The sequence below is a fragment of the Anguilla rostrata genome, chromosome 1, assembly GCF_018555375.3.
Source record: "Anguilla rostrata isolate EN2019 chromosome 1, ASM1855537v3, whole genome shotgun sequence".
NCBI classification, from domain to species: domain Eukaryota; kingdom Metazoa; phylum Chordata; class Actinopteri; order Anguilliformes; family Anguillidae; genus Anguilla; species Anguilla rostrata.
In genome coordinates, this window is record NC_057933.1 from 30,857,802 (window position 1) to 30,874,844 (window position 17,043).

At 37.3% G+C, this 17,043-nt stretch overlaps 1 protein-coding gene across 8 annotated transcripts in view; it reads left to right on the top strand.

Moving 5' to 3' along the window:
• The first annotated feature begins 2,560 nt into the window (after window positions 1-2,560).
• Window positions 2,561-17,043, top strand: part of LOC135254212 (microtubule-associated protein RP/EB family member 3-like) — a 28,076-nt gene continuing 13,593 nt past the window's right edge. The window contains exons 1-5 of one of the 8 annotated variants that reach the window (XM_064334336.1): window positions 2,566-2,702; window positions 5,353-5,409; window positions 10,751-11,872; window positions 15,866-15,942; window positions 16,680-16,743. Coding sequence is in view for 3 of the 8 variants with exons in the window: in XM_064334362.1 (XP_064190432.1) it covers window positions 11,833-11,872; window positions 16,680-16,743 (104 nt within the window). In the remaining 5 variants the exon portion in view is untranslated. Of the gene's footprint in view, window positions 2,703-5,352; window positions 5,410-10,747; window positions 11,873-15,865; window positions 15,943-16,679; window positions 16,744-17,043 lie in introns of all 8 variants that reach the window. The other 7 variants (XM_064334362.1, XM_064334319.1, XM_064334308.1 and 4 more) reach the window with 7 other exon arrangements.

Below are 17,043 nucleotides of genomic sequence, written 5' to 3' on the forward strand. Positions count from 1 at the left end.
GCATTTTTCTGTGTCATTGTCTGTAGCGGTAGGCTAATTCATAGGCATATTAATGAGGATTTAATTGCTGGGCTATAGGCTGCCGCTATTGTGGCCAAAATATTTCTTTCCTGTACAATCGCCTAGGCTTGTTTGATCCATGAAAAACACAGCATATGCCCCAAAATAAAAAGAGCATGCCAAATTGTTACGAGATGTAGGGTACTGAGTTGAACAGAGAAACAAAAGGTAGGAACCAGGATAAACAAGGAAGAGTTATTTAATAAACTATAATAAAATAAGCACGATTACAACAAGTAACAAGAAGCACAAAAGAGCACAGCCAGCAAATGTAAGGCACTGAATACTAAAGATTAGACAAGACACATAACAAGGGTTATGACACATAGCTAAAATGTAGTTCTCGTCTGCAAATTAAACAGCATAGGTAGGCTTGTTTGATTAAAAGAAAAAACATAATATCACGAACATCAACAAATAATAACCTACATTTTGGGCTGATAATTACATTTTTGTTGGGGGGGGGGGGAGGTATGGGACTTGGCCATTCGATAGGGGGGCGTCTGCAAAAGGTTGAGAACCCCTGCTTTAGCTGATGCCTCTGAGGAAAAAGCAATTCCAAGGTTAAAACTCCTGTCATATTGTCTTTTTGCTTCGCTGTATCTGGGCTTCGCCTCTGCTATTGCAGCAGCTATATACTGTAGCTAGCTACAAACACTCCACTGAAATCTGATCCCAAACCACAGGCTCTGTTGCCACACCCACCCCTCTCCATACAGAAATGAGTGGTATGCTCTGAAACATCTCAAACACATTTTAGAACAACATATAAGCTAAAGTTGAACAAATTCAACAAAAGTGTGTGAAAACAGAGATTGTCAGTGCATTATAGCTATGCCTTATTTTATAGTATTTTCAAGGTAAAAAAAATTCTACATAGTATGCATTTAACCTCCTTGGAAAAACCTGTTTGTGGATCTATTTGCAAATTGTGCTGTGAGGATTGTCTCTAAACTCCACAGATAAATGCACGTGATTCCACATTCACCAGATGATGCATAAATGCACATCAAGTCATTTTCCGGGAGAGATTTGTTTGCGAGTGCAAAAACATATTTGTAAACCAGTTATTGTTTTTATTTGTGAACCAGTTACATTTCTTTGCGAACCATCAGCAGCATTTATTTGTGAATCAGCTACATTCATTTGTGGATCATTTGCATTTGTTTGTGAAACAATTACTTTATTTGTAAGTTATGAAAAATGTTTGTGAAGCTCATTTTATTTATTTATTTTTGAGACAGTAATTCCCTCATATTTGTGCAACAATGGTTTTCAAGTTCTTTGCACCAGGAATACCGTGTTCGCCTATTTTGCCGTTGTCTAAAGAGAACGGAGGCGTGGTGCAGTTGTAGGCTACGTATGTTGCTTCTGCACTTGCTTTTAGTCCGATGTGCAAAGAAACAACAACATTTTTAAAGTTTTTAGAAATCCGGCAAAATCAGCATTTATACTACTTGACATCCCAATCTATTAAAGCAATCGATTGGATACCTGGCTTATATCGTTGGGCAAAATGGACAATCATTTTCATAAAAAACCCATGAAATGCGCATGTGCATTGTGATACAGAACGCTGTAGCGTAGCAGCGGGGTTGCCAGAAGGAAGCTCTATTACGTCATTTTTGAAAGGGTTGCCAGAGACTTGAAAATGACATGGAATTGGAATGATTTCATGGGAATATACTTGCTACTTCAGAGATTCAAGTAAAAAGAAAGGTTTTTACCTGAAAACAAATAGGACTACATCTGCATTACAGACATCACTCTATACAAAAAAAAAAACGTTCAACTTTCTGGCACTGCTTTTAAACTACACCTGAAATAGACAATACTTGCACATAATGTGTGTCTTTGTTAAATTCAGATAACAATAAAACACGGTTTGATGGAATACTTTACCATTCTTTTTTTCTCTTCTTTTAAATGGTAAATTAAGTCATAATGATATCATGAAAAGTATATTGAAAAATAAATTTTCAGTACCTCTCAGATTTTCAGTGTCATGTGGCACAGATCCTAAAAGGAAACTGAGGAAACTGAAATTGGTTTAGTGATGATGGTTGCAAAGATTCACCAATTTCAAGGGATACACACAATTACGTGGAATTAATTTTATTCTCTCACCTCCAGCATGAATCCCATCCACCATTTTATGAACTTAAAATCACACTCCAGTCAGCGCATAACTTTGGCACCAGATAACTTCCCAGATGTACACCTGTCATTATGTCACTATCTTTCCACAGTCAGTGCTGAGAAAATGCAGGGGTGATGTTTCAAATACAGGCTACTAATTACTTCAAGTACTTAATTACAACTGGAACCAATGTGCCTATGTCAAACATGGCCTGCTACATTAATTTAGAATAATAAATCATAATTACTTTAGAATGATACAAAAATATTTAAGTAGGCCTATATCATATTATAATTTATTTAACACACATGAGAAAATGCTTCAAGAGGATGATTCGACAATGATAAGTCAGTGCGTCGTAAATCTGGCAACCTTGCCGAGCTGCTTCCCAACCGCTACACAGCGCAAGAGCTAGCAACGGCAGCGGCGACTGTCAGGCTACGCATAAGGAATACTGCTATAACTGGCTAACAACAGTGGAAGGGGGGATCTCTGGAACGCAGTAAGTAATATAAATAAAGGGAAATGTCAAACGTGTCTCTTATAGCATCATCATGTCCAGTTGGTAAACGCCTCGGTTCGGCAATTACCGCCCAGAAATAGTTAAGTTGTATAAACTGAAAATATTTAGCTTGGGAAATATTCTCGGCGCAACACTGTCATCGTTGTATGATATTTCCAGCAAGGCCTGCAGAGGGGGTCGATACATAGGCGTCATTATAACGTTGCATTTTATGCGCAGGTGATTTTCCTTCCCACCCCTCGGCATATACAACGTATTTTTAATGCATCTGCATGAGATAAAATCGTGTAAATAGTCTTCATTTTCCAGCCACATGCACATTTTAAAGTCAGTTGATGATTTGATTGTAGTACAGAGGCCTATTAGTCGACCAACATAGGGCTAGTAGGTTTATAGCCTGCATTGGAATAATATCATTATGAATCCCCAAACCCGCCGACCGCATGTCTGTCTGATTCGATCATTAATGACAGCATGCAATTTCAGATTAAGCAGTTGCTTCTCAACCATGTATTCAAAGTTAAAGCAATAGATTCAAAGTCTCATTCAGTGCAAAATTTCCAGATTTCCTTTCATAAAAGCTGCTGTAGTGTGATTGTCACAGGCGTAATTGTGTAAGTCATTTAGTCTTACTATGTGTAGCCTACGTATCGCAAATCAATCCATTAACATAAATTATTACGCGTACGATAATTTTTAAGTGTTCGTATGCGCATAATAAGCGCAGGGAGATGGAGCTACCTTGAAAAGACGAAAGAGTTTAGCACTGAAAGCAACAACGATTTTTGGCTTGTTGAACAAAGTTGTGTGTGTGGTAAAATATAAAGCATTTATGACAAACATCCAACACATCACCGACCTGAATGACAAAGCACATTGCTGTTCGAACGATCCCGGGACCCCCCTCCGATGGAATTAAATGGCACTAGTTTCGCAGAAGCGTTAGTTGTGCGACTTTTGATAGCTAATTCATTGTATATTTACTCAAGCATTTGGGATTCATATGGTTTACGACGAGTGTGGAAACAGGACAATAGGGTTGATCATTCACGATGCTTTCAAATGGCGTACTTTATAGCTACTTCGGACTTATAAGTTACAGGTATAGGAATATGGTTTCCTGTAATGACGCAACATGTCAGCCTATGATTTACCCCATTCCATAAGAAATGTATCACATAGGCCAACTTCTCATATACGGCGGTACCATATGCGGCTGGCGTAGTCAGTCTGCATCAGGGCCAGGGATACAGTTACACTTCCTATTTAAAAAATAAATATAAAAATACAACTATAAAATACTGCTGCTGCAATACAATGTTGGGAACTACATACATGAAACGTTCTTAACAGTTCTGAGTTTTTATTTAAATCTGTATGTAGATGTGCCTGTGTGTGTGTGCGTGCGCGCGGGGGGGGGCGGTGCGCGTATGCTTGTGGAGCTACTGTGTAAAGTCCGGCTTTCAAGATATATTAACCAAAAAGTAATCTATTGTAAAACAGATAATTGAAAGTGCATTTACATGTAGACAAATAGTCTGTACTGGGGTCGGTCGGTTCTTCCTTATCCTGTACAGCATTTTAAGTGTATTTACTACATAATATGTGTAGCAGAGCGACTAGTGTACACATACAACCTATGAGCATATTTAAATTCTAGTCATTTACAACATGGGACAATAATATAGGCTATGTGGTTTCATGATTGTCAGCTATCTTGATTTCTCAGCTGGCTTGAAATATGTGTCTCCTGTCTTGCTGATATATTTGTAGGCCAGATTTATGTTTTTTATTTCATTTCTGTAAATTGGCTATATTTTTCGGTTTTTGAGATTTGATGTTTAGATTTATATAAGTAATGTAGTGTATCCAAGATTAAAATGTGAAAATTGTGCATTTAATTAATTATATAATTTGATGGCTCCAGAAAACTTATTTTTAAAAATATAAACGTAATAAAGACCTGCTGTTTATTCCCTTAGCACAGAGTGAAACATCAACCTTTTTTCCAAGCAAATAATGACTTGCAAACATATCTGCTCATCCTTTCATATCTAAGCAGGGAAATTAATAAGATTATCTCTTATTTTCATAAGGATCAGCTTTGTTAATTCTGTTGAGAAAAAGTACAGCTTTGGACTGTTTGTTAATAAACCAGCCTTGGCATAGCTACAAATCCAAGTAGTCCTTTAGTGATTGCATGGTTGAAAAATAATTGCTAAATAATTGATTGAAGATATAGTTGCAAACTGTGTGCAAGTTTGGTTTTGATATCTTGTGGAAGTTATCTCTCATTTTCTCTGACATGTGTCTGATTTGCTCTTTTCATTGGTCTACTATATTTCTCATTCTATCTCCCCAAACCTACCCTCTCGACCACTAAACAGGTTTTACCACAGTAAGCAAATACATGCCTGCCAGACCTCCAGGGATATATACTGTAAGCAACTAATTGCCTGAGGTCATACAAAAACCTTCCTTTTTCAATTGTACCAAGTAAACAGATAAAGCTACAGTAGCAAGCCAGGAGTCAGCTGTTTTGAACCTGACCAGCTGTTAATGATTTTGCCAGTGTAATCTTTCAGTTGCATTCAGGGCAGAGTGTGTTGTTTTTCTCTTTGTGCACAAGGTGCAGTCTCGTCTGATTAGGCCAGGTAACCATGTGACGCATCGGAGCCAGTCAGAGGTGAGTGAGTCTTGCGGGCAAAGAGAAAAGCACCCAAAATGAAAACACAATTTAAAGGAATTTTAAATCAGTATAGAATCAGTAGAGCCCTTTTGTACAGTATGGCATACATCTGATGATACTTTTCAAACTCTTGGATGTTACTGTACAGGAGATTGCAAATGGCTTGACTCATAATTCACTTGAAATGTGATTTTTTTCTTCACAAATACAGTTTAGCATGTTCATTTCTCCTCACCACTGGATTTGCCAAATTGTGCTTGAATAAAAAAATTACATTTTTATTTGTGTCAATTGACAGATGTTGATTTGTCAATTGTAAGTTGGTGTCGAGTCCATATCCCCTGAAAATGTTAGCAGGCTGGTTTTCCCCAGAAGCTGTACCCCAACTGAAAGAACTTTAGACTGTACAAGGCTTCTTGGCTTCAGAACCATACAGTTTGTTGTGTGATGTATCTGCATTGTCCTCAAAATATATGGGAACAGTAGAGTGAATTATTATAATAATTTTTTTGCTATATACTTTTGGATTTGAGCTTGAAAGATGAATATGTGACGAAGTTACAGGCAATCCGCTTTTGTTTCATGGTATTTGCATGCGTATATGTTTTACCATTTTACGGAAACGTCTGCTTTCATCTTGAGTCCCCACATTTTCAGGTCTGCAGATGTAAGTTAATAGATGACTGTTTAGTAAGTCACTATTGCTCAGGTGTTTCCTTTTGCACGGATTATGCACACATAAAAAAGCAGTAAGTGTCTAGTCTTGGTTTTAGCCTTTGATTTCATAATTTCATTATGTGGAGACTCCACTTGGAGTCAGAGGCATACACCATCACGAAGACCAAAGCACTAACTGGCTGAGAACAACTGATCTGTATGTTGAGAGGACAGAAATTTCATTAACCCCTTCTGTAATGCCCCCTTTTTAAAACACGCCTGGAAATGACAAATAATGAAGTGGTTAAAATACTTGAAACCTTTTGACTACAGGCATAATTACTCTAAATATTACTGAAACAAAGTAACAGAAGCTCAGACACAGTGTAAGTGGAAGCTTATTTCTCACCTAAAAGATTTTTTTACAGACGTTTGAGGCTCTGCCTGTTCAGCTTAGAAACACAATGGAGTCACAGAAAACACTGGACAAATTCTGGTTCAAACTTGATGACAATACAACCAAAAATGTATATTCTGCATTGTTTTTTCTGAACTCTCGCCCCCGCCCCCCCACCCGCTTTCCCCTTGCCACCTCTAGCAGATCTGGAAGATTGTAGAAAATAACCACACCTGTCTAGTTTAATAATCCATTGATTGTGGTCCATGGATTGAAGTTTTAGTCAAATATCCCACCACCATCAACATGTCAAACACATGCCACAATTTCACATGCTATATTTATTATTGAAAATCAGGGCTACTCTTTATAACCATATTGAATAATAGTAAAAATATTTTGAGAATGTATTTAGATACTCGCTGAAATAAAATGCGATCCAGCTCTTCATTGAACATGCCCTCGGCTGTGGAATCAAAGCTGTTTTCACTGTCCTCCCCAGAAACATTCACTCAGACGAGTGATTTCTTTCAAGGCCTCCAAATGCAGAGTCTCCTGTTTAGACTTAGATATTGCAAAATCATTTTTTGTTGTAAAACAACAACCTTATTAGGTAGAAAGTCTCCAGAGCTTTTTTGCCTTTGCGTACTGAAAAATGTTATGGTTTGTGTATGCAGGAGAAACAATGTCTGGACTTTTATGCAAGCCTAAAAAAATATACACTGTTAAAAATGTAATTTCATTGGCTGAAATGCTTCTCAGTCATCACTATAATAGCTTGGCATTGTCTGGCTATGTACTGAGAAGAAGTTATGCTCTCCATGTCACGTCGTTGCTAGCTGCGAGACTGCTTGGCCAGTGCTGGTCAGAGAACCTTGTAGGTGGGCTCATCTTGTTCCAGAGTGTATATAGGCTATAAACCAAAGATAGTAACATATGGTCTGTAGTATTAACAAACAGTACTGTTGTCTTGTATGTCAGGGTAAAATGGACAACAATGATAATTCCTCTGGAGTATTGCTAAGTATACAGTGGCCATTCTATCTATGTTTCTTGGAGTTAGCACGTTTTTGGGACTCAAAACTTCTGTGGATTTTGTTCATAGGACCCTTGCCATGATAAGGATACCTTTAACCTTGATTCAAATCATCTCCATTTCAAATATGCATAGAAGGGGAGGACCCCCAAACCTGTTTTGCCTCCCCACATGTTACAAAATGAGGTATTATTGTCAGTAAAACATTGGCATTGTAAAATAGTTTATAGAGATAGAACCGTGAGTTTTAACTCTTTCAAACTGTATATTGTGTGACCAGACTGATTGAAAATTTCAGTGTACAAAATGCAATGAAGACAAATAAACCTATGCAGGCCTGAATATGGGTGACTTAAGGGTTGAGAAGGATAGTATAGAAATATCAAGTACAGCCATGTGGAAAGTCTTGAAAAAGAAAGAAACCACTGGTGGAATCATAAATGAACACTGTATAGGTCAGCCAAGGAACACGGTTGATGACAGACAAATCCTGAGAGTTGTGAAGAAAAAACTTAAATCCATGGTCAGTGATATCACCATCAGTCTCCAGGGGACAGGGGTGAAAATATCACAAACCAACATAATGTAGAATACTTTGAGAGCAGAATTATTGGCCCTGCAAGATGCAGACCTCTTATCAGCAGCAAGAATCAAAAGGCCGAATTAGAATTTGCCAAAAAAAATACAGGTGAGCCAGAACAGTTCTGGAACAAAGTTTTATGGACAGATGAGACCAAAATAGACCTTAACGAAACTAATGGAAATCCAAGAGTGTGGAGAAAGGAAGGAACTGCCCGTGATCTAAAGAGGAGGTAGCGTCACAGCTCGCGCATGTATGGCCACTTCTGGAACAGGCCCTCTCATATTTATTGATCATATAATGGAGGATGGCCACAGTAGAATGAGTTTGAAACTGTACAGACACATTTTGTGTGACTAATTACAAAGAAATTTGTCAAACTCTTCAGCCAGGGCTTCATCCGACAAAAAGACAATGACTCCAAATGCACTGCCTATGCAACCAAAGAATTAATTATTGGGAAAAAATGGAAAATTTTGGACTGGCCAGGTCAGTCACCTGATTTAAATCCATTCAAGTATGCATTTCACTTGCTGAAGAGGTGACTGAAGACAGAAACCCCCCAGAATAAAGAAAAGTGGCTGCATTGGCGGCATGGAAAGGAAAGATTTCAAAAGAAGATACCAAATGATTTGTGATGTCTATGGGTTGTAAAATTGATGCCGTTATTGCATTAAGGGCTGTGCAACTAAATATTAGACTTTATTGCTTTGATTTACTTTTATTTTAATCTGTTAACTTTTACACAGCTGAAAATGGGACTCAGCATTAAAACAGCTGTTTCTGCAAAATGGTAATGCATGCATGCATGTAAGTACCAAGAAATGAGAGCAGATTGTCTGTACCTTTGTCTCATATCTAAATGCCTTTAGCATAAATAACAAATGTCACTCTACCATGGTCATACTTTTGGTGCGTACGTAAACAGATGCATCCATTATCTATAGCAGCTTATCCTGGGTAGGGTCGCCGGGGATGCTGGAGCCTAACCCAGCATGCATTAGGCAAGAGGCAGGATTCCACCCTGGACAGGCCACAAATCTATCACAGGGCACACACACCATTCACTCATACTTATGGGCAATTTAGAGTCTCCAAGAGGCCTACCTGCATGTCTTTGGACTGTGGGAGGAAACCGAAGTACTCGGACAAAACCCACGTGGGCATGGGGAGAACATAAAAACTCCACACAGAAAGCAGCGATTCGAACCCACAACCTTCTTGCTGCGAGGTGACAGTGCTACCCACTGTACCACCGTGACGCCCATATATAGGGCTTGACATTAACATCTGCCACCCGACAAATGTGGGTAGAATTTGGTAGTGGTGTGTAACTTACTCACTCTAACCAGCAACTTTGGTGGGTGACCTTTTGGTAACATTTTATATGAAAGAAACCACTGTAGTTTACAAAAGACATCTGAAATAAGTCAATTCAAGGCATTTAACTACACAGGCAGGCACGCCTTCAGTTAACCTAAGTTTGTGAAGTCTTTTCCCTGCCATTTCTTACTGGCACCAATGAACCCGATATTCTTGGGTTCCCAATTCAAGACCAAAACTCCCTGTTTTCTGGGTGTCATTCCCACCTTGCTGAGGGACAAAGCCAGTTCTCAGGCTCTTTTTTTCTTTTTGTTAACAACTCTTGATTGATTTTCCAAGAACAAACAAATATAAGAAAGGGATAGCATTGCGATGCATATGCATGCGGGGCATGGTTTAAATCTGCTAGGGTAATGAAAAACAAAATGTAAAAAAGTCACATTCATAATAAATAAAAGGTACATACATGTATTCTCAGGCTCTTTCATCAGCCGTCACAACACTTTTTACACCTTGGAAGTGGCCAAGATAGATTTTTATTTCCTCATACCAAAGAAGGACAAGGGCTTTTGTCCCATCCTGAGTCTAAAAGGGTTCAACGTTTTCTTTAAATTCCAGTCTTTTCCGGATGCTCCGCCTCTCGTATCTCCTCTCATCCATCCGGCGCGGTATCTGGTTCGCTACTGTAGACTTAACCGATGCATATTTTCACATTCCCACAGGAAGTACCTCTGTTTTTTCTTTGAAGCCAATGCGTTCGAGTACAAAGTTCTCCCTTTTAGCCTGGCTCTAGTCCCTTGCTCATTTACAAAGTGCATGAATACAGCTCTAATCCCTCTCTGACGTCAGGGCATCCACATCGCAAATTACCTTGATGATTGGGTAATTTGTGCTCCTACAGAGGAACAGACTAGTAGCAATACAGAAAGGTACTGGTCCATCTGCTGAAATTGGGCTTGACCCTAAACAGGAAAAAAGCTGCGTTGTCCACTCGAGAACAGTGATGTATCACAGGTTGGTGCTGAATTTGGTTTTGATGAAAACTTCTCTGTCACCACAGAGGACCAATGTCTTTATGGAGAGCTTTTCCCAATTTACTGTAGAGAAGCAAGTAACTGCAGCCCCAGACCAGGGGAATGGTGTCTGTGCCTCACCATTGTGCAGGCCATTTAGTTTCGCTTTGGGAAAGCTCAAGTAGACCTCTTTGCTACTCAAGAAACCACTCCTTGCCCCCTGTGGTATTCCCTGGTGGGCCCCAATGGGACGCTAGGCATTGACACCTTGGCAAACTGGTGGCCTCAGGTTCTGCTATGTGCTTTCCCTCCATTTCCTTTCTTGTTAGCAGTTCTGATGAGGATAAAGGCATCGAGGGCCAGGGTCCTGCTCGTTGCTCCAGACGGGCCCCACCAGCCGTGGATGTCCAATATGATGGAGTTGCTTGTGGGGTCATTATTGCGTCTCTCAGTCAGAGCAGACAGGCTCAGGGTCTGCTCTGGCACCCAAATCCAGGGATCTACAGCCTGCATCTCTGCATTCAGAGATGCCCTTCTGCACGCCACTGTTGTAAAAAGCTGTTATTTGAGCATTCATGGCTTTTCTGCTGACTTGAATGAGTCTGCCCATTCTCCTCTTATCTGTCTCAGTAACAAGGTGTTTTTGCCCACAGAACTGTCACTCACTGAATGTTTTTCGTTCATTACACAAATCTCTGTAAACTGTAGAGACTGTACTGCATGAAAATCCTAGGAGGGCAGCTGTTTCTGAGATGCTGGAACCACCACGTCTAGCACCAACAGTCATCACGGTCAAAGTCTGCGTATTTTATATATTGAGTTGCAGCCACTTTGGAGGAGCAGGCTGTTTGTGATAATGAGCAGGTGTACATAATGAAATGGCCACTGAGTGTATAGGGTTTATTGAAAACCATGTCATTGGGCATTACAGTTCCAATAAGAGGAAGCCTTTTTTTCCTTCTGAGTGATTTTTCCGCTCTATCATGCTGGAATTTGTTTTTGTATTCCTCATAATATATTCTCTGTGAACAGGCATTCATTATGGCCCACACTGGGGGTAGGGTGGGGTTTCTTGCTGTTTGTTTGTTTTTTTACATGAGGAACGTGGAGAGTAGAGGAGCCCTGTAGGCAACGCTCCTTTTTTAAAAAGAATATACTCTAAATAAATGAGAAGCATACATTTAATTTAATCATACATCTTACAACAAAACCATTTTGAAGACAAGTGTTGTAGTGCTCTTTATTTATCCATTTTCATTTGAGCACTGTGTCATGCACCACTTGAAAAAAACCCTTCTGCTTTCCGAGGCTGCATGTCTTCTGCCGTGAATCTTTATTTCCTTTCTTACAGAATGTTATCGCTCTGGTCTTTCATACCATCATTGCATCTCAGCTCCACCAGGGAACATGACAGATGCCCAGCATCACATCCATAAATTATTCAAAAGTTAGTGGTAGGTAGGCACTCAGAAGATCAATACTCGTTCTTTAGTTCCCCACTCCATGGCAAGACAGATGACTTGGATTTTCACACCCCCCCCCCCCCCCATACACACACCCATATAAATATAAGCCTATCTGCCACAAATGAGGAGGCGATGAGGTGATGAGGTCACTTCCAACCCAGTAAACAATGACTTCCTGGACAGGGGTGCTTGTATTGCGCTGTACATACAGTCTTGAGTTATTTTTGCATTCCCATTGTCAAAGAAACTACAATACATGTCTGGATTCCTCCCTGGAACTTATATGCAGTACACATGTATGATCCCATGTAAGATTCCCATGTCGAATTAGGCATATTAACTAAATGTGCATAAGTTAGCAAATTCTAAATGTACCTTTATGGCTAAAACTTTGTAAAGCCTTTATAATTTTGATTATAATTTCCAAAGTTACCAGAATTCACATGAAACTGGCTGTCTCCATCTGGCCACACAATCTCGCCCTACATCTGATTGGCTGCTCAGTCTCTTCCAGTCTCTACCCAGTTTGATAGAAATTAGTTTTCAGTCAACCAGTCTGGATAAATTAAGGTAAAATAAAATAAAAAAAATATTTTAAAAATCTTATTGATCGAGAAACTTAAAAAAGCAACATTTCTATTCAAAGTGGTTCTTTGAATTTTTTTTATTTTATAGTGATTTAGTGTTTAGTAAGTTGTTCGTTTTGATAATTGTTGAACTTACCAATTGATTGTGAAGAAGCAATAATATATGCATTTCAGTTCTGAGGCAGAGAAAAAGAGTGATTTTTATTGAATCCAAGCCTGTCTGTCTGCTTTTTGAGACATTTATTTATTTTTTATTTTTATTTATTTATTTTATTTATTTATTTTTTTTTTTTTTACAAAACTTTAATTTTCCTGCTATTTACTAGATCTGGAGACCTGTAGCAGAAAAGTCTTTTTGATCAAATCAAAGTAACTTTTGAGTCTGATGTAACGGTGGTGATTGAATGTAGTCAACATGTCTTTAAGTTAAGAGGCTGAATGAGCTATGGAAAAATGGGGAAAAGGCCTAACTGAAAAGATCATAGAGTTCCATAATAGCAAAAGTACAAAACTTTAACTTGATAAATTACAAATAAAATACTTCAAATATTTATGAATGCTGACTTTTGGCTATTATGACCGTCAGAATGGACCTTTCATTTGACTATATTTGTTGTGTTCAGCAATCAACATTAAATTGCTAAAATGTTTGTGAAGAAGAAAACAACACTTGCGTGGATTAATAAGTTGAGGTCAAGGGCTAATTTTGGCGTATTTCTGGCCACAGTTTTTTTACCTAATGATGCAGGTTGCCTATAGAAACATTTAGAGAGAAAAAACATATAGACATGTCAGTTAGTTCCCTCTATAATAATTTTCAGAGAATTTAACAGTGTATGCCATCTTCAGATTACAATTCTTGATGTGTGGTGCTGTCTATAAGGTGGCCAATTCTCAAAGCATATACGAATCCTGCCCATAGACTGTAGAGAAATATGGACAAAGTCACTGTGACGTCACCCATTGTCTCTCCTTAAGTCTCGGTGAAAAGAGTTTTGAAACCCAGGAAGTGTAGTTTGTGAGCGCCGCCATGTCGGACAAAGTGGAATCATGTGCTTGTGTTTCTGTGTAATACTGAGCAGTAGGGACATGAAGTCTCATCCACTAAGCATGTGAGATACAGTGACTTGGTTGTGACGCAAACTGTCCCTAATTCGTCCAAGTATTACTGTCTTGTCCAAATAGCACAATAAATTATCGCCACATGTGGAGACATTAGACAAAGAAAAAACACCTATTGCGACGACTTCTTGTGGGGAAAAAAATTATTGACATTGTATTTTTACCGTATTGTTAGCATTGACACCTATGCTGGTGCCAGCCGCACTGGCACTTGTGAGCAATGTCTCTCAACAAGACAAGGAAGTGAGCTTTAGAAATGCAGCCCGGTTTTGGCCGCTTGGTCCTGCCTTGTGCGTATGGGTTTGATCCCCTGCCATGGCACCTTTTGAGCTGTAATCCCTTCTCTATGTTACCTTCTCTGCCTTCTACCTGTCAGAATAAAGCAAAAAGATACAATGATAGGGGTGGTTTGGACTTTTCCTTTTTTTTTAAAAAAAAAATACTGCAATTCTTACACATAGTAATAGTAGGACAGTTTTTGATATTGGTTTGGCTGAATGCATCTGAAATATTGATACATTTTTATTAATTGTATGATTTGTTTTCACAAAAGGACACTTTTCTAGACTTGAATTATTATGTACAGCTAATACAACACCACACGTTTTGTTGCATTTTCACCTTTGAATTATATAAACAGGGTACCTGAATTGTTACATTGTGTTTTAAAGTCTAATAACTGGATTGCTCAGACCCTTACAAATGGGAGTCCAATGTGCCCTGAGTAGACATGTAATTGGGAATTAATGTAAAAATGAATGAATGGCCTTATATCATGCTGTCTTAATGTCTAATAATTGTCCTTAAAGTGAAGGAAAAAGCACTTTAGAACAAATCATTATTGTTAACTAACATGCCACATTTTCTGTAAAAGGTCACTCGCTTGTAATCATTTAATTGCAAATGAATGAATCCTCCAGTTTTAATGTCTATGACATGGGAAGGTGTTACATCATAACTGAAGTGTTGAGAAGTGACAGAGATCCAAAGCCCTATCCTGAAGGCTTGTGGTGTCTGCAGGTTTTTTAGGTTTCCTTTCAGTCCAATTTAGGCCTAGGTAACTAGGTGTGTGGATTCTTTAGCCAATCAGAAACTTCAATTGAGCACCTAAAGGGATAGTTCACTTTCTGGAGTTTTGTAAATATTTCCATTTTAGCCCATGTTTTGATTGGCCAACAGAACACAGTATCAAAAATATCCTTCATAAAACACAAACAAATACAAAAATATTATTTTATGAAGGATAGTGACAGAAGCTTCTCAATGACAGGTGTCGGAGCATCAGTGGGCTTGTCGTTTATAGTGAGAAAATTCACTTCAGGTAGCTCCAAAGCAGCTTATACAGAGACACCATAGGTTTTGAAATTGGGGCACATGTAGATAGTGGCTAAATGTAGCTTCACATATATTCACTAATGCTCCAGAAGCACAGCTTCTAACTTACATCATCCTGATTCTGACTAATAGAGCAGCACACATACACACACACACACACACATTTTATTAACATGGAATACATACTTTATACATTTTATATGCCATCCCACACTGAAAAGAAATATATGTAAAATATATTTTTAACATCTATTTTAACAATATATGTAAATATTAAAAATTGGCACATGAAATATATTTTGTTTAAATATATTTCCATATGTAAAATATATTTTTAACATATATTTTAACAATATATGTAAATATTAAAAATTGGCACATTAAATATATTTTGTTTAAATATATTTCCATATGTAAAATATATTTTTAACATATATTTTAACAATATATGTAAATATTAAAAATTGGCACATTAAATATATTTTGTTTAAATATATTTCTATATGTAAAATATTTTTAACATTTATTTTAACAATATATGTAAATATTAAAAATTGGCACATTAAATATATTTTGTTTAAATATATTTCCATATGTAAAATATATTTGAACATATATATTAACAATATATGTAAATATAAAAAATTGTCGCATTAAATATATTTTGTTTAAATATATTTCCATATATGTTTTCTGACTATTATAATGTGAAGACAATCTGTATAGAATTTATTTTTAAACCATGTTGTATATCGATCATAAAAAATATTTCATGTCAAGGTTTGAGATTTTGTCCCAGGAACCCCATATGAGAAAATTTTAATTAGATATGATTATGACTGTACACAGATGGGTAGTGAAACCTATGATTAGAAAAGATTCTTAATTGTCTGCCATTGTGATAAAATAATGAAACTTTACTATTCCTCATTTGCAGGGGACCTAACTTCCACAAGGATGTCTGGGGTTTCCTTGACCCACAGAATCAAATAGACAATAGCTATTCAAGCACAAGTACTTGACCTAAACATGCCACATACATTCATTTTAGTGTACATTTCATAGCTAGGAGTGTAGGCTAATTGTATACCTTTGCATTTTTTGTCCATATATTTCTTAGCCAAAATGTACTGTGCCATATATTTATGCATATATTCTTGTCCATATATTTCTAACCAAAATATACTGTGACATATTTTAAACATATATTCAAATATATGTTCTGTATATTCTGAATATAAGAAATATATTTGAACAGGAATGAACATATACTGACATATAGTGCACATACATTATGAATATATGGAAATATATGCCAATATATTTCTTTTTGGTATGGGATATGTTTTAAAGGTTTGCTTTGTTTTGCTCTGTACATGTTTGATGTGCTCTTGGTATACTGTATATTGTCAAGCCAGCTACAGCAGTCTTTTTTTTCTGTTGAATTCTGAAATACATTTTAAGTAAAATGATATTATGTTGTCTCTGGCTCCAAAGACTGAATAATCAAATAATATTCCATCATATTTCCATTGCATTGTGAGAAGTGCATCTTTCTGTTTAAATAATAACTCACTACTGAGGTCTGCATTCTCTTATGCTACAAGGAAATAATAATAATATAATAATAATAATCATTTTTAAAATAAGCAAAAACTTTTGCGTTATTTGTTATATGAAATGATGCAGTCTGTCTTGTTTCAGAAGTGGTTTGTTGTGATTTTTCTTTCTTTCATTTTCTTAATTTTTAGGTTCCACCTGTATCCACAGGAATCAAACACTTCAACTGATCATTCCAAGACACTCTCTACAAAGGTACTGTACTCTAGGGGAGGGGAACTTACATGTGTCTTTGTTATTTAAAGGTTATAAAAAGTAATAAACCTTTATAAAATTCTAACAAAAATGAAAATATATGTGTTGTCATTTTATGATTGTCATTGGAAATTGGTAAGTAACCTAATTTAAGTCCATTAATTCCTTAAGTCCCAAATCGGTTTATGTGCATTCATTCTGTTTTTTCCGATATCTATAAATTGTTTAACAATAACAGTTCCTTATTTTGTAACACCTGGGGTTCGAAAATAAGTTTGGGGGGACCTCACCTTCTTTGCA